Genomic DNA, 20,294 nt, shown 5'->3' on the forward strand with positions numbered 1-20,294 from the left:
GTCTCAGGGCAGGTGGGTAGCGCCCACTCTGAAGATAAATCAGATAGCACCTGAAACTGATGTCTAATAAACAGGGCAAAATTAACAGCCATGTTTCCAACCTTGAGACTTTCAAGAACAACCTTTCATGTAAAGGAAACCCAGGAACTCCTTGGTGAATTGGGCTTAACTGCAATTTGAAGGCTGTCAGAAATATTTACTGAGTCTCTGGCTTCTGGAAAAATTCCTTAATTTACCGAAGGAGTTAGATCATGAAGAAAGCCCTGGGGGTGCTGTTTATTCGGCCATACCGATCTCATGAAGCCCACGGAGCGTTTGGGGCCCAAGGAGTGTTTTCCCTGGCGCGGGTTCAATTTCTCCCCCTGCCATCTCACAGGATGGACTCCGGCCAAGGCCTTGTTTGCTGCTGCTGCTGAGGCTCTTACAGGAACTGTCAATGGAAATTATTCTTCAGGTTTAACTCAGAAGTAAGGCTTGGCCACGGCCAGGGCTGGTAACTGGAAATTTTGTTAGTCCATTTATCAGGGGGTATTTTGTTCGGGTCTCGCGTTTTCTGCCTCGCATTAGCAGGAATAACATTTCCGTAAGAGCCTCAGTAACCTGATCCCGTCATGCTCAGGGTGGAATGTGCCCAAGGAGCTGCAGCAGTTTGCAAAGAAAATAATTTGCCTTTTGGTTCAAAGTCACTGTTGCCCTTGAAGCGAAGCCTTTTTCTATGCACCTGCGGGTGGAATTGCCCTGTATTTTGACTAACTGGGGGTAAAGGGACTCGTATAAAGGGTAAGGAAATGCCACCTTCCTCCATAAAAAATGAAACACAGGCCCTCCATGGCTGCCACGGGAAGGAGGCTTTCCCACAGGGAAAGGGTGGCTGGGCCGCAGTTCCGCTGTTTCCTGCCCCTGGGTCTCTGGCTGGTTATGGCTACCACCCTCCCATTGGCCTCAGGAGCTCCACGCCCCATTAATCCTGTCTCCCATGTGAGTGCCCAGCCTTCCCCTGTACCCAGGAGCAGAGAGAGCACCCAGACCAGGTGCTCTAACCTTGCCAAAGCCCCCAGTACAAAAAGGTAAACAGGGAATTCATGCTGGGGTGGGAGCTTATTAAGAATCAGGTTTCGGCTGGGCATGGTGGCTCATGCTTGTAATCCCAGCCCTTTGGGAGGCCAAGGCAGGAGGATATCACATGAGCCCAGGAATTTGAGACCAGGCTGGGCAACACAGAGAGACTCCATCTCTACAAAGAGTTTTAAAAATTAACCGGACGTGATGGCACATGCCTGTAGTTCCAACTATTTAAGAGGCTGGGATGGGAGGATCACCTGAGCTGAGGGTTTGAGACTGCAGTGAACTGTGATCATGCCACTGCACTCCAGCCTGGGCCACAGAGCGAGATATCATCTCAAAAAAAAAAAAAAGAAGAAGAAGATGCTAGAAGAAGAAGAAAAATGCAAGTTTCTGGACCCTGCTCCCGGAGATTCTGTTGCGATTAAGAGGAGTTATTATCAAGCTTGTTTAGACAGTAGAAATCTTTCTTCAAGCAAAGCATTACCTAGAACCATAAATGTAGTCATCCTTCCGTCTCTGGGGTTCCACATCTGTGGGTTCAACCAACAGCACATAAAAAATATTCAGAAAAAAAAAGCTGCATCTGTACTGCATGTGTACAGAGTTGCTTCTTGTCATTACTCCCTAAACAATAGAGTATAACAACTATTTATATCACATTTACACTGAATTAGGTATTATAAGTAATCTAGAGGTGATTTTAAGTATATATGGGAGGATGTGCATAGATTATATACAATTACTTTACTATTATATATCAGGGACTTGAGCATCTGCAGATGTTGGTACCCGAGGGAAGTCCTGGAACCGATCCCGTATAGATACTGAGGGCTGACTGTACAGGCCAGTAAGAGCTGAGCCTCTCTGATTAAAGCGGGTGTAGTGGGATCAGCTGCCTCCTCCACCCCCCTCCCTCCCATAGGATATCCTAAAGCTGCTCTGCTGAAGCCTAAGGTTCCAGGGAACAGAGTTTGCAAATCCTCGCACTGGAGCATCTAACCCACAAGTTCCAGCCAGTTCTTTCGGCCATGTCCAGCCAAGCTCCTAGTGGATACCACCTGGACAGCAGACCCCTTCCAGGTCTAGGCCCAGAGAGGAAAGCCCAGGGCACTTCTGTCTGTTTTCCTTCCCAGGCCCCCCTCCACACTCCAGATCCTGTTTAGGGAATTGCGTTTTCCCTTAGGGAGAAGGAAGTAGTCTATGGGAACTGAGGCTGGGGCTTCTGTTTACTGACCCAGGGAACCCAGAAAATGAGCGAGTGGGGCAGAGAGAAGGTGTTTCAAGAGCCGTTCACTACGAAGGGGCCGCCAACTGAGGACATCTCCCTTCCACTGATGGCCACAAGGCATACGCCTTCTGAATGAAATGTCTTCCTGAGGAGGGCATCCAAGGCTCTGCAGGCAGGAAGCCACTTAGCAGTCAGCAGGTGGTACTGGGCTGGGCAGGTGGGTGCTGTGCCAGGCTCCCTACCTGCATGATCTCACTGCATTCCAGCCCAGCCCTCTGACGAGGGCCAGATTCCTCACCTGACATTGCAGACAAATACACTGTCTTTGTGCAAGTGTGCAAGGTCAGGTTAGGCCCAGGGAGGTTAAAGGACATGCCCAAGGCCAAGTTGCTGTCAAGGTAGAACTTGGCTTTGAACGCAGGTGTGTCTAATGGCCTTGCTTCTCATTGGCTCATGTGAGAGGTGCAATGTTGATTTATCTCAGGAAGTTGGATTTTGTGGAGGAATAGAGGAGTAGCATGCAGCTGTTTTTTTTTTTTTTTTTGGTACAACTTTAATGAGTTTGATTTGTAATAATGAGCTTGAATTGCTTTTGTACCTAAACATATAAATACACATATACATACATATAGACATGTAAATCGACCTCTGAACCTTTGAGTTCCTAGTGAGCCTACACACGTGGGGTGAGGAAAGGATCCTTCCCTTCACCCAACCATCGAGCCATTCAGCAGGTCAGCTGCATCCTGCCAGCTGCACGCCCTCCTAGCCAGTTCTCACACACCAGCCCCCTTTCCTGGCTTCCCCTGGTAAGGGTCCCACCACCACCAAATTTGGTCTAAATCTTGGTGAAGCAATGACGGGCACCTCAGGAGGGCACACTTTTGAAGACTAAAGCAGTCTTGGAGATGGAGGAGCCCGACTGACACCGGACTGAAGCCTGGAGAGTAACTGGCCAGGGTCTTGTCATTGCCATGTGGATCTAGGGTGCGCTAGCGTTCGGCCCTTGTGGCTGGATACAGGAAACAGGACAATACCGAACAGCTAGCTTGACCAAATGCTGCGACTATCACTCATCCTCTTTGAACCTGTTTTTCCCAGTCTAAAGTGAAGGGCGGCCAGGCGCAGTGGCTCATGCCTGTAATCCCAGCACTTTGGGAGGCCGAGGTGGGCAGATCACCTGAGGTCAGGAATTGGAGACCAGCCTGGCCAACACGGTGAAACCCCGTCTCTACTAAAACTACAAAAATTAGCTGGGCATGGTGGCAGGTGCCTGTAATCCCAGCTCCTCGGGAGGCTGAGGCAGGAGAATCACCTGAACCCGGGAGGCAGAAGTTGCAGTGAGCCGAAATTGTGCCACTGCACTCCTAAGCCTGGGTGACAGAGCGTGACTCTGTCTCAAAGAAAACAAAAAAACAAAAAAACAAATGAATAAATAAAATAAAACGAAGGGCTTGCACTAGGTAATTTCACATGAGCCCTCATAGAATTGTTTTATTCTACAGAAGGATATGGTCAAGATATGCCATTTCTTTCTGCCCTTAAGCATGTGGATGTGATCTAAACTTGGGATCTAAGATCTTCGGTTTGAAGGGCCCCCAAGGGTCACTGTTTGATCAACCGCCTGTTGGTGAATCTTCTCTGCAGCCTTCCTGCCAAGTGGCTGTGCCCTGCTGCCCGGGTGTCACCTCCAGGGGGATGGGCCTGCTACCTCCTTGGATGGGCGTTTCTACCTGTAAACAGAGCTGGATGTTTGGAAGTTTTCTCTTGAGCAGAAAGCTGCATCTCTGAAAATAGCTTTGTGGATACACAGGTTGCTAATTGGCTACTTTCTTCCCTTCTCTTTCAAAGTGCAACCCACCTCTAGAAGTTAAAGATTTATTCGTCGATATACAAGATGGCAAAATCCTAATGGCTTTGTTAGAAGTCCTGTCTGGGCGGAATCTGGTACGTATGTTACAGAAGGGTCAGAAAGAAAGAAAATGCAAAGGAAAACACTGTTGAGGTTTTCTTTTCAACACAAATACCTGGACATACCCTACACTAAGAAACTCTGAAGCGGTGACTCTTTTTATTAGTGCCTACGAGCCATATAATCATGTGGAACGAACTAGTACTTTTTTTTTAAGTCAATGTATTTTAGAAAATAAATGGCTAGTGTTTTCTGTGAGTCTGTTAAGGCTTAAGTTTAGAACTAAACAGTTAAAATTTAGCCAGCCAGCCATTATATAAACTAAAAGGATTGCTAAGAATTGGAAAAATTGGAAGAAAAAGGCCTTTTATCAACCACCCTAAGGCTAAAACTAGAACTGCTGGCTTCTAGAACATTCTTTTAAGTATGATTGAAGTTGAGCCAGCTGGAATGGACGTTCATTCCACTTTGGACATTAGCCAGACTTCTCCGTGTTGCATCCGTCTGCTGTGTGCAGATTGGCCCTTGTTCTCTTCACAGACAGCAGAGTTTCTCAGCCTTGGCACTGTTGACATTTGGGTCAGATAGTTTCTTGTTGTGGGAAGATGTCCTGTGCATTACAGGACATTTAGTATCTAACTGCTAAATAACAGTATCACCCCCATGTGTGACAGCTAACAAGCTCCCAGACATGATGAAATGTTCCATGAGGGGGCAAACTGATCCAGCCTAGAATGGTAGAAGTGTCAGGGTTGAGAAAGCCTGTTCCAGAGTCCAGTGTTTGATTTGGCCTTGGCAACCCATTGTACCTAACACAAAGGTGCAGCAATGGGGTCACGACTCTACCAAACCATAGCTCAGCCAGCACAGAATGTCCTGGGTCTGTCCTTAACTGTAGGTCTAAAGTCAAGAGTCCCTGCTTCTCTTCTCAGATATAATGTAGCTGGTATCTTATCAGACCTCTTAACCCTCCCACCTTTGCTTTCCCAGTGGCAAAACACAAGATACCTATTAGCAGCGCCCGCAGAGGGCTATGCAATATTATGTGATGAATTCTCCACAGTATTTGGTTTCTTAGAGGATCTCACCATGAGCAGGGTCCCCAAAGGACTTCCTGAAAAAGTACCTTCTAGTCCCTTGCTTATGCTCCCAGCAGTGCAGGCTCCCCACTTTGTTGCCAGAGCCCTGGTCACCAGCTACTGTGTCCTTGGTGGGCCTCCATGGGGAGTCTTTGATTCTGGAGCCCAGCCAAGAACAGTCCTCCACTTCCCCATGAGCGTGGCCTGGCACTTCACACCTGGTAGAACTGACCCACTGGTTTGTCTTGTAATGCAATCTTCCCCCAACCTGGAGGAGCATCCATGCGGTTCAGTTCAGGGTGAGTTGGCTGTGATGGCATTCCTGGTATGTAGAGCTAATGTTGTCAGAGTTTTAGCTTCCGCAGACGTCTCTCTGCCTTTTTCTCTCTTTCGACCTGGGATAACTGTCCACAAAACTCTTGGCTAGAAAACAGAAACATCTGCCGCCACTGGGGAGGACCTTGGCTGGATGATTTAGCAGCTGAGCAGTGATGCTGGCAGCCAATGCTCCCTGTCCTAACACAAGCAGCAGTTCAGGGAAGCGAACATATTAACGAGGGTCTCAGGAGAAGGGAGGAATCTAACAAGCCAGGAGCTGGGTCCCAGAGAAAAAATTGACAAATTTGTCCCTTGTTGACCCACTTCGGTTCCCCCTAACTCACCAACTTCAGTGAGTTAAATCCCAAGTACTGTAAATAAGACTGACCTTTGAGAGCTCTCTGATGTCACATTTGTATGTCCTGAGAGGCACCTGTGTGAGTTTGGATGCATTCCAGGTGGGTTTTAGTTGTGAGCTTTTTCTTGAAATTGATGTGAAAAAAGCAAAGCACACCGAGCGGCACCGCTGGGCATTGTGAAGTGCCTGCGTAGGTTTAATGTGCTTGTTTTGTTCTGTTCTGTTTTATAGCTGCATGAATACAAATCCTCGTCGCATCGCATTTTTCGGTTGAACAACATAGCGAAAGCACTTAAGTTTTTGGAAGATAGCAATGTAAGTGTTTGAAGCACATCCTGCTAACACGAGCTTGTCCTGTTAGGAAAAGGATGTCATTTGAAGTTCAGTGCTGGTCGCAAGAGAAGCGTGAGATGGGGACTGATCTAAAATGGTCAGATTAAACTAAGCTTAAATTTCACAGAAATCACTCAGATGACCCCTCCGTTGGGAACGCAGTCCCTGACTCCATGCCCACCCACTTTGCAGCCATCAGGATTAAAACTCTGATGGACGTTCAGTCGTGGAAAGGCAGAGCGGCTGACTGGCTCAGATATTTATAACTTAGTTCACGTTTTCTCCTTCATTCCCTTGAATAAGAGTATGGCGAGCATGTCCAAGTGTAAAACTTTCTCTTGGAACTTAGAATATGGGAGAGAAAGGGGAAGAGGGGGGCTAAATGAGCCAGGGGGAAAAAAAGTATAAAATTCTCCCTATCTTGATGTAACTTTCTAGACTCCAATGAGCTTTTTCTGTGCCTGGAACTCTGCTCCACGTTCTTCACACGCAGTTAGGGGTGGCTCAGCAGGGAGGACGTTTCATCACGCCTCAGAGCACAGTTTTATGCCCATGTCAGAGATGGGCTGCCCCGCAGGACCAGCTCTGTGACTTGCAAGTTATTCAACTTCTCTAAGCCTGAGCTTCCTCATCTCTGAAATGGGCATATTGTGAACACTAAAGGAACTGACCTGTGAAAAGCACTCTCCATTCTCGGGATGGCTGTTATCACTCAGCAGGCCCCTGAGTTATCACCCGACCCATGTGGTAACTAGGTGTGATCCCACCTTCTCCCAGGAGGGAGAGGGGATATTTCCATAAACCAGTTAGTCCCGCTTGTTTTCAGTCTGGCAAAACCAGCTGAGTTAGGAGGAACAAGAGGAGGAAAACATTGTCCCTGAAGCTCTTAACTGAAGTCTGGCTGTTAACTTTTTTATTCACCACCAAAAACAAAATGGCGGCCGGGCACCCAAGCCACAGTCTTTGGAAATATCTGCTCTCTGGGACCTTGTACTGCCTGCAATCACTGCTTTCCCTCAGCCCAGTTCTCTGAGGGAACTAGGCACCTCAGGAGGGTTTTGTTCTCTAAATGGCCCTCCCAAGAGCCAGCGGCTCCCTGCTCAGCCCTGCCCTTCCCCTGTTGGGATGGTGCACCATAGTGTTTATGGCATCCCTATGAGGCAGCTCTATCTCCTCACTTTGAAACCTCAGCTTAGAGGGCCACAGCTGTCACTTGCCATTTGGGCTTCCCCCAGGTGAAAGGCAAGGTCGGGGTGATCAAGTTGACTAGCAGCTTTGGTTCCCCTGGACTGGAATGTGCTCAGTAAAGCCACAGAAACAGAAGGAGCTGTCAGAGCAGAGGCTTAGGAGAGGAGCAGGCGAGTTCTCATGGGTGATCCATCATGCAGGACGTGTGCTCGTGATGAATGTGGACGCAGTATTGAACCTGAATTTGATCGACTGTGTTATTCACAGTATTGACAGCTTCCTTCCTGGCCTCCGACCTGCCAGTGATGAGCCTGTGTTGTCTGAATTATATTCTTGGCATCTGCCCTCAAAACAGGCTGCAGCTAGGGAACCCAGAACTCTCCCTCAATTAGGCAAGCCCAGGCCTAACTGATTGGTGTTGTCGGAAACCCATGACGAACTCAGGATCAGAGACCCATGTCAGACAGGTTAAAAAGCCTTGAGGGGAAGAGAGAGAGAAAAGAAATAGAGGAAAAAGAAAAAGGTTTTGTATGAGATGCTTTTTTCAGGTTCTCTTTCCCCAGTCTGCCAGGCAGAATTTTGCAGTGTGGACCTGATAGTGTATCTTGACTTTATTTCTCCTCTCTTTCTCCTGAAGAATGACTTTTGCTTTATTAACATTGTTAAGAAAGAAGAAAAAAATGTGACAAACACCAGTGTTGCCTGCAAAGGCTTAAATATTTACTCTCTGGCCCTTTTTAGAGAGATCTGCAGAGCCCCAATCTGTGTCCAGTGCTCAGATTTTGTTTGTGGAATGAACTGATGACTTAGGGCAGTGATCCTCAAACCCGAACATGCGCTGGAATCACCTGGTGCACTTGTTGAAATGCAGATTTCTGGGCCCACCCACAGAGTTTTTGATTCTGTAGGCATAGGGGAGAATGAGCATTTCTAACACAGGGGTCCCAAGTGATGCAGATGCTGCTGGTCCAGATGCCAGGTTGGCCTCAGGGATTTACCAAGAGCATCATTCTGTGGTCAGAACATAGTTAAATACATAGATAAGACCTTAGCTAAGTGTTTCTGCAAGAGGCACATTTCAACTCATCAGTGGGATATTTTCTAATGGTGCAGAAACCCTGGGTATAAACCTTATCCCAGTATACTATTTCTAATTAGCAGTCAACTCACCCACCCACCATCCATGATTGCGCGTGTCGGTGCTCTGTATTTGTTCCAAGGACATGCTAAATCCAGGTGTGGTGGTGTTTGTGTAGCAGACAGACCTACCGGACATTTTCCGTCTCTCTTGGAAAAGAATGACTGAAACCTTACCAGCTGTGTGATGCTGGGCATGTTATATTTCACCTCTCTGAAATTCCCTCCCCTGAACTGGAGGGACAATAGAAGTACCTACTGATATGGTCTGGCTGTGTCCCCACCCAAATCTCACCTTGAATTGTAGCTCCCATAATTCCCTAGTGTCGTGGGAGAGACCTGGTGGGAGGTCATTGAATCAGGGGAGCAGGTCTTCCCCATGCTGTTCTCATAATAGTGAATAAGTCTCCTGAGATCTGATGGTTTTATAAAGGGGAGTTCCCCTGCACACGTTCTCTTGCCTGCCGCCATGTGAGATGTGTCTTGCTTCCCCTTCACCCTCCGCCATGAGTGTGAGGCTTCTCCAACCATGTGGGGAGTCCATTAAACCCCTTTCCTTTGATAAATTACTCAGTCTCAGGTAGTATCTTTGCAGCAATGTGAGAACGGACTAATACACCTACATCATAGGTTTATTGTGAGTATAAAATGAGTTCATATTTGTAAGGAGTTTAGAATAGAGGCTACACGTGGTAAGTGCTATGTATGTGTTAATTAAATACACTTTTGCATGCTGAGTGTCCTTGAGAATGGCAGGGTAAGTAAGAAAAACAGGCTTATGCAAACACACACACACACACACACAGAGAACCAGAAAATAACATGTGTTATCCTCCCTGGACACCCCCCTTTAAGTTCATAAATTGCTTCCCTCCAGGTAAAACTGGTTAGCATCGATGCAGCAGAAATAGCAGATGGCAACCCTTCTTTGGTTCTTGGGCTGATATGGAACATAATCCTCTTCTTCCAGGTAAGATCATTTCCTTTCCAAAACACACAATCATGATCTTGTCTGCTGAGCGCCGCAGAAGAGAGGGGCCAGATCGAAGGAGGCAGTGAAGCTTAGTTTATGGCAGATTTTATCTTTTCTACTCACTGAAAAAGCACCAGAAGCATCTGGTTGCTACAGTCCCTGTGATTTTAAAAGTGGTGTGAGTTCTCTAGAAGAGAATAGCCATCCTCTTGGGACTGGAAGAGTTAAATATTTACTTCAAAAAATGACTTTGTTCTAAAGTGTTGCAAGAACTAGGGAAATACTCCTGACCAAAAATGGAACTTGGTAGAGTTACTTTGCTGAAATCACTCAGTGTTCCTTAGAGATGATTAAAGAGCTTGTACTAAAGATGCCTGAGGAAGAAGAATAACAGGCGAGACCTTATTGTTCCGTTCTTTGCAACTTCAGCCTCTAATTGGAAATGCAGATTTTATAGAGGAAGAACTGGATCTGTGATTGGAGTAAGAAGATGACATTTTATTTTTATTTTATTTTTTATTATTAAACTTTTAAGTTCCGGGGTACATGTGCAGAACGTGCAGGTTTGCTACATAGGTATACACATGCCATGGTGGTTTGCTGCACCCATCAACCCATCGGAAGATAACATTTTAAACTGTGCTGAAGTTCATTTCCCTGTCAGGAGAGAGCTGGTATCTCGTTTTCTAGAGCCCACTCACTTTTGGAATAGAAACTCGTGGTTCACTGTTCGATTACCCTCCCAAGAGTGAAAGTGATCCACCTGGGCATGATTTGCTTGGGATTTTGGCTCAATGCCTGCATTTCAGAGAAGCATGAGCACAAACAAGGTCTGGAGACAGTAGTTCCTGTTCTGGGTGAACCCTGAACTTAAAAAAAAAAAAGACTCTCTCTCTCTGAGCCTCAGTTTCTGTGTCTGTGAAATGGGAGCAGTGGTCATAATAGGTGGTGAGCATCAAAAGAAGCCATGTGGGCCAGGCACAGTGGCTCATGCCTGCAATCCCAGAACTTTGGGAGGCCATGGCGGCAGGGTCACTTGAGCCCAGGATTTCAACATCAGCCCTGGAAACAGAGCAAGACACCATCTCTACAAAAAATAAAATTAGCCAGGCATAGTGGTGTGTGCCTGTAGTCCCAGCTACTTGGAAGGCTGAGTTTGGAGGATTACTTGAGCCTGAGAGTTCAAGGCTATAGTGAGACATGATCATGCCACTGCACTCCAGCCTGGGCAACAGAATGAGATCCTGTCTCAAAAAAAAAAAAAAAAGAAAAAGAAAAAAAAAAAGAAGAAGAAGAAATAAGAAGCCGCAGCCACCATGTGTTATATGTGTGCTTCAATTACTGCTATCTGTTATTAAACTTCCTCAGAGATTCTGGAAACATCCTGAAGATGTAGTAAAAGTCAAGAACTTAAATCCACCGCCCTAGGGCTTCATTTATTTATTTAACAAATGTCTACTGAGTTTCTCCAAGGTGCCAGGTGCTGAAAGTAAAAGACCCTGCCCTCATGACCCTTTGGGATCACAGACGAGTCAATCCTATATGGCAGAAGGTGATGCTAGAGCTCCAAGCAGGGGCAGCTAGCTCAGATGGGGGAGTGGAGTAAGGAAAACTTGCTGGAAGAAGTGACACTAGAGCTGGGTTTTGAAGGATGAGTAGGAGTACGCTAGATTTCCTACTTATCCTTCAAACTAAGTTAGACTTAACCTACTGTGTGTGTGAATTGCCTAAGGGTGGTATTGAAACAGATTCTGATTCTAACAGCTCTGGTGTAGAGCCTAGGGTTCGGCATATCTTACAGAAGTCCTCATGAGAGGAGTTCACGGAGGGAAGGGACATGGAGGCAGCAAGGGCAGGATGAGCAGAGGCAGTGGGGCTTGAAAGAGCTCCGTGAAGTCTGGGAGTGATGGGCAGTGAGAGGAAAGGGGTGGTCGAGTTGAGTCAGGAAGACCTGGTACGAAGTGCTGGCTGGAGCTGCAAAGACTCCAGGAAAAGATAGTCCTCCCTGTATAGTGTAATTACGGGCACCACAAGCCACAGGAAATGGACACGCCATCGCAAGTACTGCCTGTCCCCTGCCACAGCCATCAGAAAAGGTTTCTCGGCATTCAGAGAACCAATTCTGCATGAGCTGTTCCCTCCAGCCACGGTTCATGTGGCCACCCGCCAGACAAGGTGGGTCTGTTGCTGAGAGGGTGGGTCTGTTGCTGGGGTCTGAAATGTCATTTTCCTTCCAGATTAAGGAGCTCACAGGCAACCTCAGCAGAAACTCTCCATCTTCCAGCTTGTCCCCTGGCTCAGGGGGCACAGACTCAGACTCATCCTTCCCACCCACACCCACTGCAGAGAGGAGCGTGGCAATATCCGTGAAAGACCAGAGGAAGGCCATCAAAGCCCTGTTGGCGTGGGTGCAGAGGAAAACGAGAAAGTAAGCTGCAGCCCCTCTCCCCACGCCACTTCATTTAACTAGCTGCTTTCAGGCAGAAGAAAGGAGAACTAGTATGTATTAAGGTGCCAGTTATGTATGTGCCCATTGCTTCATATAGAATATCAGAACAAGGGGGATAGTCGCGGTGGCTCACACCTGTAATCCTAGCACTTTGGGAGGCTGAGGCAAGTGTATCACCAGGTCAGGAGATCAAGACCATGCTGGCTAACACGGTGAAACCCTGTCTCTACTAAAAATACAAAAAATTAGCCGGGCGTGGTGACGGGCACCTGTAGTCCTAGCTACTCGGGAGGCTGAGGCAGGAGAATGGCGTGAACCCGGGAGGCAGAGCTTGCGGTGAGCTGAGATTGCGCCACTGCACTCCAGCCTGGGTGACAGAGCGAGACTGCATCTCAAAAATAAATAAATAAATAAATATCAGAACAGGAAGCACTGCATTTTTTGGGTTTTGCAGTACACACAAAATGCAGTTGGCAGAATGTTTGGTTTGCATAAAGCTGATGAGAAGATTTGAATACAGATCAGAGGGACTTTCATCATGTTGTCTCCCAAAACAGGCATGTCTCTTGGATTCTAATGACTTGTATGCATTTAAGCTTCAGGGTGTCTTCCAGAGTCTGTACCTACTTTAAAGATAGTAATAATAAAGGCTGTAACATACTCAAAGTTAGGTCGGATCTTCCAAAATCGAGACGGGAACTGGAGCCAAGTTCCGGCCCTGAGTCACCCCACGCCAGCGGCAGAGTGATTTGAGCAGTTTTGTATCAGGCCTTTTTACCAGTAGCAGGCCCACAGCCCCCGGGCCATGGGCACACATGCCAGACCAGTGTGGTGGGAACCTAACCAGCTTGGGGCTGCCCCAGCTCCTCAACATGCAGACTGGTTGAGATCTGATAAATCATTTACTTTTCCAAGCCCCAACTGCAAATGGTATCCTATCACTCACTGCCTTCCAGGACAATTAGGCAAAATCCATGAAATCCATGAAAGAGCACCTTGCACGGTGCCAGCCCATATTAAGCGCGTCACAAATATTGATTCCTTTCTCCCCTGTGTGTGGAAATAAAAGAGGGAAGAGAGGCTGGACCTTTAGAGTTTTGATGGAGAGATCACACGGGGTAGATTGAAACTGACAAATGTGAACCACCATTAAATGTTGTTTACATACAAACCAACCAAAAAAGGGTTCATTGTCAGGGGTTAGGGTAGAAGGAGGATGTGACTGTAAGGGAGAGGAAGTGTCTTGGGGTGATGGGACAGTTCTGTTTCTCTGTTGTGGTGGTTACATTAATCTGTACACCACCCCCATGAAAATTAACACCTGTGAAAATGTGAAATTCAGATGCAGTCTATAGCTTAATTATCTTGGACCAATGTTGGTGTTCTGGTTTGGATAACATACCCTGGTAGCATAAGATGCTGTCACTGGAGGAAGCTAGGGAAAGAACAGGGACTCTCTGTACTGTGTTTGCAATTTCTTTTAGGTCTTAAATAATTTCTAAATAAAAAGGTGCTTGGGTTTTTGTTGTTGTTGTTGTTGTTGTTGTTGTTTTAAGAGAGTTCATTGACCACGGTTGAGGGATTGGTGGAGTCACAGGATGGATTCTAAAGGAAATTAGTGCCTGGCAGGATTCTCTCCTCTTTTGTCCTTCACTTGTACTTTTAAAAATTGAGGCAGCCTCCATTTTACAAAATAGAATGAAAGCTCTCTGCCCCCACTTTTACAATGATGCTTTTATTTCTGTTACTGATAATAGTAGCTGTCATTTAGTGAGTGGCTTTCTTGGGCTCCCAACGTTGCATATTAGGTTGACCCTATGACATGGCCATTCTTCTGGGGCCAGGCTTGACTTTCCCCACAGAAGCCCCAGCAAGTTCACTGTGTGGAGTTTGAGGCTCAGAGAGCTCATTGACTTGCCCAAGGCCATGGCACTAGAAGCACAGTGGACAGCTGAGGCACAAACTTGTGTCTTTCCGGTTCCATTTTTATGGCCCAGCACGTCCTTGTTATGTTTTCAATGTCACCGATACAAGGAATGGTCTATACAGTTGGTCCTTTATGTGTCTGGGAATTGGGGAATCCAGGGTCCTGTTTCGCCTCTTTGTTCGATGTATACCGTCCTACTCCATTTGGCTGGAAATGGAAATGTGAGTGGTTCAGGGCAGCTCTCCCATGCTCAGGGACCAAGGCATCTTCACCTGGCGAGGTCGGCGGCTCTGCCCCACTCAGAAACCCACATGGCTGCTGCGTGCTGACCTTGTTCCTTTGAGTCTGTTTCCTAACCAGCAACCCGGCTGCCGCTGCTGTGTCTCTTTCAGGTATGGCGTGGCGGTGCAGGACTTTGCGGGCAGCTGGAGGAGTGGGCTGGCTTTCCTGGCCGTGATTAAGGCCATTGACCCCAGCCTAGTGGACATGAAACAGGCCCTGGAAAATTCCACACGAGAAAATCTGGAGAAGGCCTTCAGCATCGCACAGGATGCCCTGCACATCCCCAGGCTCCTGGAGCCAGAAGGTAGCAGTGGTTCTCTCTTTCTTTCTAATAATTTTTTTTTACAAATGTACCACTTGCCGTCCCATGTAGAAAATCTGAAAAATACAGAAAAATCTAATGAAGATTTTGTCTCCTGTATTTCTACCACTCAGATCATATGGATATTTTTCCAATATTTTATATGCCTCTAATTGTATTTTTACATAATTGGTATCATTTACTGTATGTATAATTCTGTGCTTTTTTATTTAACATTATGTCATAAGTATTTTACATACTGCTACAATATATTATTATATATTTTTATTGGCTGCATAATAGTTCATCTAGTGGGCATAGTCAAATGTACTTAGTGGCCAGGTGTGGCTCACGCATGTAATCCCAGCACTTTGGGAGGCCGAGGCGGGTGGATCACCTGAGGTCAGGAGTTCGAGACCAGCCTGGCCAACATAGTGAAACCCCATCTCTACTAATAATACAAAAATGAGCTGGGCGTGGTAGCACAGTCTGTAATCCCAGCTACTCAGGAGGCTGAGGCAGGAGAATCGCTTGAGGCCAGGAGGTGGAGGTTGCAGTGAGCCGACATCGTGCCACTGTACTCTGGCCTGGGTGACAGAGCCAGACTGTCTCCAAAAAAAAAAAAATGTACTTAGCTCTTTCACTACTGGTAGACATTTAGGTTGTTTCTGAAATATTTCCTTTTATATGTAACAACACCACAGTGAACATCTTACTAAATAAAGCTCGATGTGCATCCCAGATTATTTCCTTAAGGACCAGGTTTCATTAGCAGAATGACACGGGAGAAGAGTCCATGCCTGTTTAAATGGTTTGGCTGTCTCTGTGAAGTTGCCTTCCACGTGGGTTAGGCTAACGTAGGACTCCCTGTACCATATGTAGGCTGCCTGGTTCACCATCCTTGCCCATGGAACCAGCAGTGAGCTGGCTGCTCGCTGTGGAAGGGACTAAAACAGCAAGGAAGAAGGGACAGAATTTGGGGAATAAGAAGCCCTAGATTCTATATCCTTGCTTCTCTGTTCTTCAGCCAGCTGTGAGATTTCAGTCAAGTGATTCACCCTCTTTGAGCCTAAAGTTCCTCAAGTGGCAAATAAAGAGAAAAAACCCTCAATGATCTTTGGGATTCTTCCCCATCAGGCATCCGGGAATACTATTGAAAGCGTGTGTGTTTGTATCTCCTGCTAATTCCTGTGTCTCTCTCGACAGACATCATGGTTGACACACCGGATGAGCAGTCTATCGTGACTTACGTGGCACAGTTTCTAGAACGTTTTCCAGAGTTGGAAGCCGTATGTTTGCTTTTCTTACCTTTAATTCAGACACCATACATTTCCATCTGCTGGCCATCAGACAAAGCAGGGACGTGGGCAGCGTTGCTCTGTATAAGTAGCAGTCAAAATCGCCAGTTGCTCCCAAGTCCCTTGAGCACGGCCTTACCACATTTTAATTTCAGAATGATAGCAGTCCCCCCTCATATGCAGGGGATAGAGTTCAAGACCCCCAGTCAATGCTTGAAACCTTGGATAGTACCGAACCCTATATATACCATTTTTTCATTTTTTTCCTATACATACGTACCTACGATAAAGTTTAATAACTTAGGCACAGAAAGAGATTAACAACAACTAATAGTTACATAGAACAATTATAACCATGGGCCAACATCATTACTTTTGCAGTTTGGGGCCATTATTAAGTAAAATAAGGGTTATGTGAACACAAGCCCTTTGATATCATGACGGCTGATCTCTGATCATCCAGACAGCTACTGAGTGAGTGATGGACGGGTAGCGTAGATGGCGTAGATACGCTAGACAAAGGAACGAGTCAAGTCCCAGGCAGGACAGAGAAGGATGGTGAGAGATTTCATCCCACTACTCAGAACAGCACGCCATTTGAAACTTAGGAATTGTTTATTTCTGGAATTTTCCATTTAAGATTTTCAGACCACAGTTGACCATGGGTGACTGAAACCTCGGAAAGCAAAACCTCAAATAAGGGTGGAACTATTTATATGTAACATGCGTTAAGTTTCAAAGCAGGATGGAAAGTGACGCCTCTCACAAACCTCTTCCCATGACGAACTTTATTAAGATTATAAAAGATGCTTACTTATAAAATGGATCTGCTTCTTGATTTTTTTAGATGTCAGATGGAACATGTTAGCATCTACCAGATTTTTATCAGTGTTAAAAATCATAAAAGACAATGATCATTGAAAAGCCTGCCTTACTTTGGGAGGCCAAGGCGGGCGGATCATGAGGTCAGGAGATTGAGACCATCCTGGCTAACACGGTGAAACCCCGTCTCTACGGAAAATATAAAAAATTAGCCTGTGGTGGCAGGCGCCTGTAATCCCAGCTACTCGGGAGGCTGAGGCAGGAGAATGGCGTGAAATGGAGAGGCAGAGCTTGCAGTGAGCCGAGATCACGCCACTGCACTCCAACCTGGGCAACAGAGCAAGACTCTGTCTCAAAAGAAAAGCAAAGCCTGACTTTTTATTTTCAGAATTCCAGATTATACTTGGTGACAGAGTTTTTTTGGGCACAGAATCAGACCTTTTAGAAATTGTCCTGGCCCTGTTGAACTCCCACCCAGCCCATGCACAACCGCGAGCTGATAATAATGACAGCAATGACAGCCTTTTCTTGAATCCTTTAGTAATTGACTGAACCCTTGCCCCTGGCTTAGGGGACTCAGAAATATAAACTAGATGGCTGAGGTCCCTGGCCTTGTGGAGGTTTGTTCTAGTAAAGGAAACAGTTATAAGTCAGCAAAAACATAACTTCGGGTAGTTATGAGTACCAGACAGAAAAAAAGAAAGCATAAAGGGTTAAAGGATACTTGCAGGAGAGGGGAGCTGCTTTTCTAGCTGGCTGCCTTGCCCCTGTGTCTCTGGGCTGCCTGCCATTCCTGCAATCCAGCATGGCTCAGTATCATAATCCTCTTTTATAAACGAAAATAAGCATCTCAAAGAGGCTTAAAGACCTCTCCATAGTCACTCAGCTACCACGCACAGAGCTGGGGTTTGGCCCCTCTGTGTTTCCAAAGTTCAGGCTCTTGGTTCCCTTACAACATGCAGCTGAAACTGGGGCTCCGTTTTGTACAGAAGAGCTTCCCAGGATCCTCCATGCCGGGGCTTTCATCCTGGCCCCCACCTGTGTGTGTGTTTCCTGCCTGTCCCTGCACCACATATGGACGCCTTACAGGGTGCTTTGGAAGTAGGAATTCCTGGGCTGGACTGCCAGTTCTCCACTTGGAGCTGTGTGACCTCAGGCTGGCGACTTGACCTCTCTGATACACATCTGTATCGAATGTGTATCTATTGAATGTGTGTCATCTGTAAAATGGAACTATGACCCACATTTTGGGGTTATGTGAAGAATAAACAGTTATGTGAAGTACCTAGTACTGTGCCTGGAACAATGGTGGATGTTTAGCAAATAATGGTGACTTGATCAATGGGTATAAAGTTACGGTTACATAGGAGGAATCAGTTCTGGTGTTTCTATTGCACAGCAAGATGACTATAGGTAATCATAATGTAACCAGTGACTCACATCTATAATCCCAACATTTTGGGAGGCTGAAGCGGGAGGATTGCTTGAGCCCAGGAGTTAAAGACCAGCCTGGGCAACAAAGCGAGACCCCATCTCTACAAAAAAGAAAGAAAGAATAATATACTGTGTATTTCAAAATGTCTAAAAGAGAAGATTTTAACTGGTTTCGTTACGAAGAAATGATAAATATTTGAGGAGACGAATGTATTGAGTTCTCAGATTTGATCATTTTACAACGTATACATGTTTTAAAATATCACATTATACTCCATAAATATATATAATGATTATTTGTCAATTAAAAATTTAAACAAAATCAAAAGAAAGGGATCTGGCCCTGCCAATACCTTGATTTTAGTCCATTGAGGCCTGTTTTGGATTTCTGATGTCCAGAACCGTAACATAACACATTTTTGTTGTTTTAAGCAAAAAAAAAAAAAGGAGTGATTATTATTTTGCAATTCAATTTTCCTGGCCTGTCACTGTATTTTGAAATACTAGGCATTGGGGCTTTCATTCGCCCTGAGCTCTTAATCTGTAGTCAGAGTTAGAAATCAACTAAAACATACGGTATTTGACTGAGTCAAAGCCACAGCTAAAATTGAGCAAATCTGACACAGATCTCCCCAATGCTGAGGTCAGAAACTGCAGATGGGAAAAGATTGAGCCAGAAATAATATCTGGAGAAAGTCATCCTGGTTCCTAGAACATGGTGCATCATTGCAGAACAGTCTGTTTACATCTACGAGGGAATACACATGAGAATTCACAGCTTATCCAGGCACACAGTGAACTTAACAATTCTGCTGAGTTAGTTCATTTCAGTAAACATTTGTTGGGCCCTGACCACGTACCACACATTGTTGCTAGCTTTCTGGCCCAGCAAATGGTTTCTTTTGGTAAATGTGCCATATGCATTTGAAAAAAATATGTCTTATGCAGTTAAAGAATACTCGTATTCTTTAATATGCTGTTAATATGTTAATATGCTGTTCTAATATTCTATATTTATACTGATTTTTCCTGCTTTCCTGATCAATTAATGTAGGAGAGAAATGTTAAAAAAAAAATCTCCAACTATGATTGTGAATGTATTTCTCCTCTTGGTTCTGCCAGTTTTTGTTTTATATATGTTGATGCTATGCTGTTAAGTGCATAGACACAATTTATTATATCTTCCTGATGACTTGATTGCTTTATTTTTATAAAATTTCCCACTGTCTCGAAGTGTGCTTTGTCTGATATGAATATAGCCGTAGCAGCTTTCTTACGATTAGTGCTTGTGTGATACTTTTTCCATTTTTTTCCTTTCAGTGTATGTATACTTATATTTAAAGTATGTCTCTTATGAACAGTATACAGTTGGGTCTTGTATTTATACTTAACCAGTATGTTTTTCATACATTTATGTGGATTTAATCTAGCATCTTGGTTATTGTTTTCCATTGGTCTGATATGTTCTATACTCTATTGTCTTTCCTTCTTAACTTTTTGGGGATTATTCAAGAATTTCTTTTGTATACATTTATCCCCTTTATTGGTTTTGTAACCACATCACCTTGTTTTATCTTTTTAGTAGCTGTTCTAGTGATTATAATACTCATCTTTAACATACATCGGCTTACCTTAAATTAATATACTACTTCTAGTACAATGCATATTTTACATATTTTTATATATTTTATATATATCACATATATAATTTTACTCACTTCATCTCCATTATTTTTGCTACTATATTGTCATTTACTTCTACACATGTTTTAATCCTCAATACTTTGCTATTTTTGCTTTAAATAGCTAGTAGGCTTTTTAAGAAAACTTTGAAGTAGTCTTTTATATTGACCATGTATTTACCGTTTCCAGTACTGTTCATTCCCTCCTTTAGGCTTTATATCTGAGATTGTGTTCTTTGAGCCTGAATAACTATTTTTTTTTTTGTATTGCTTGTAGCATAGATTAGTTATTCTAGAGTCTTTGCTTGTGAATTCCAACTCTGGGTCATATATGGGTCTATATCTAGTGATTATTTCTTCTCTTGATTGTGGATTTCGTTTTCCTGCCTCTTCATGTCTTGTAATTATTTTATGTCCAACTTGGTATATAAAAGAATGATAGAGGTTGAAGTAGACATCATTTTTTTTCCCTCAGGAAATATAGCGCTTTCCCAAGCAAGTGCATAAG

At 45.0% G+C, this 20,294-nt stretch overlaps 1 protein-coding gene across 7 annotated transcripts in view; it reads left to right on the forward strand.

Annotated features, from left to right (window-relative positions):
• Nucleotides 1-20,294, forward strand: part of LOC105467476 (calmin) — a 133,196-nt gene that overhangs the window by 98,369 nt on the left and 14,533 nt on the right. For all 7 annotated transcript variants that reach the window (XR_978913.2, XR_978914.2, XM_011717089.2 and 4 more), the window contains 6 exons: nucleotides 4,145-4,240; nucleotides 6,192-6,275; nucleotides 9,496-9,588; nucleotides 11,829-12,019; nucleotides 14,360-14,553; nucleotides 15,757-15,839. Coding sequence is in view for 5 of the 7 variants with exons in the window: in XM_011717089.2 (XP_011715391.2) it covers nucleotides 4,145-4,240; nucleotides 6,192-6,275; nucleotides 9,496-9,588; nucleotides 11,829-12,019; nucleotides 14,360-14,553; nucleotides 15,757-15,839 (741 nt within the window). In the remaining 2 variants the exon portion in view is untranslated. The remainder of the gene's footprint in view (nucleotides 1-4,144; nucleotides 4,241-6,191; nucleotides 6,276-9,495; nucleotides 9,589-11,828; nucleotides 12,020-14,359; nucleotides 14,554-15,756; nucleotides 15,840-20,294) is intronic.

Source organism: Macaca nemestrina, chromosome 7 (assembly GCF_043159975.1).
Source record: "Macaca nemestrina isolate mMacNem1 chromosome 7, mMacNem.hap1, whole genome shotgun sequence".
Taxonomy (NCBI): domain Eukaryota; kingdom Metazoa; phylum Chordata; class Mammalia; order Primates; family Cercopithecidae; genus Macaca; species Macaca nemestrina.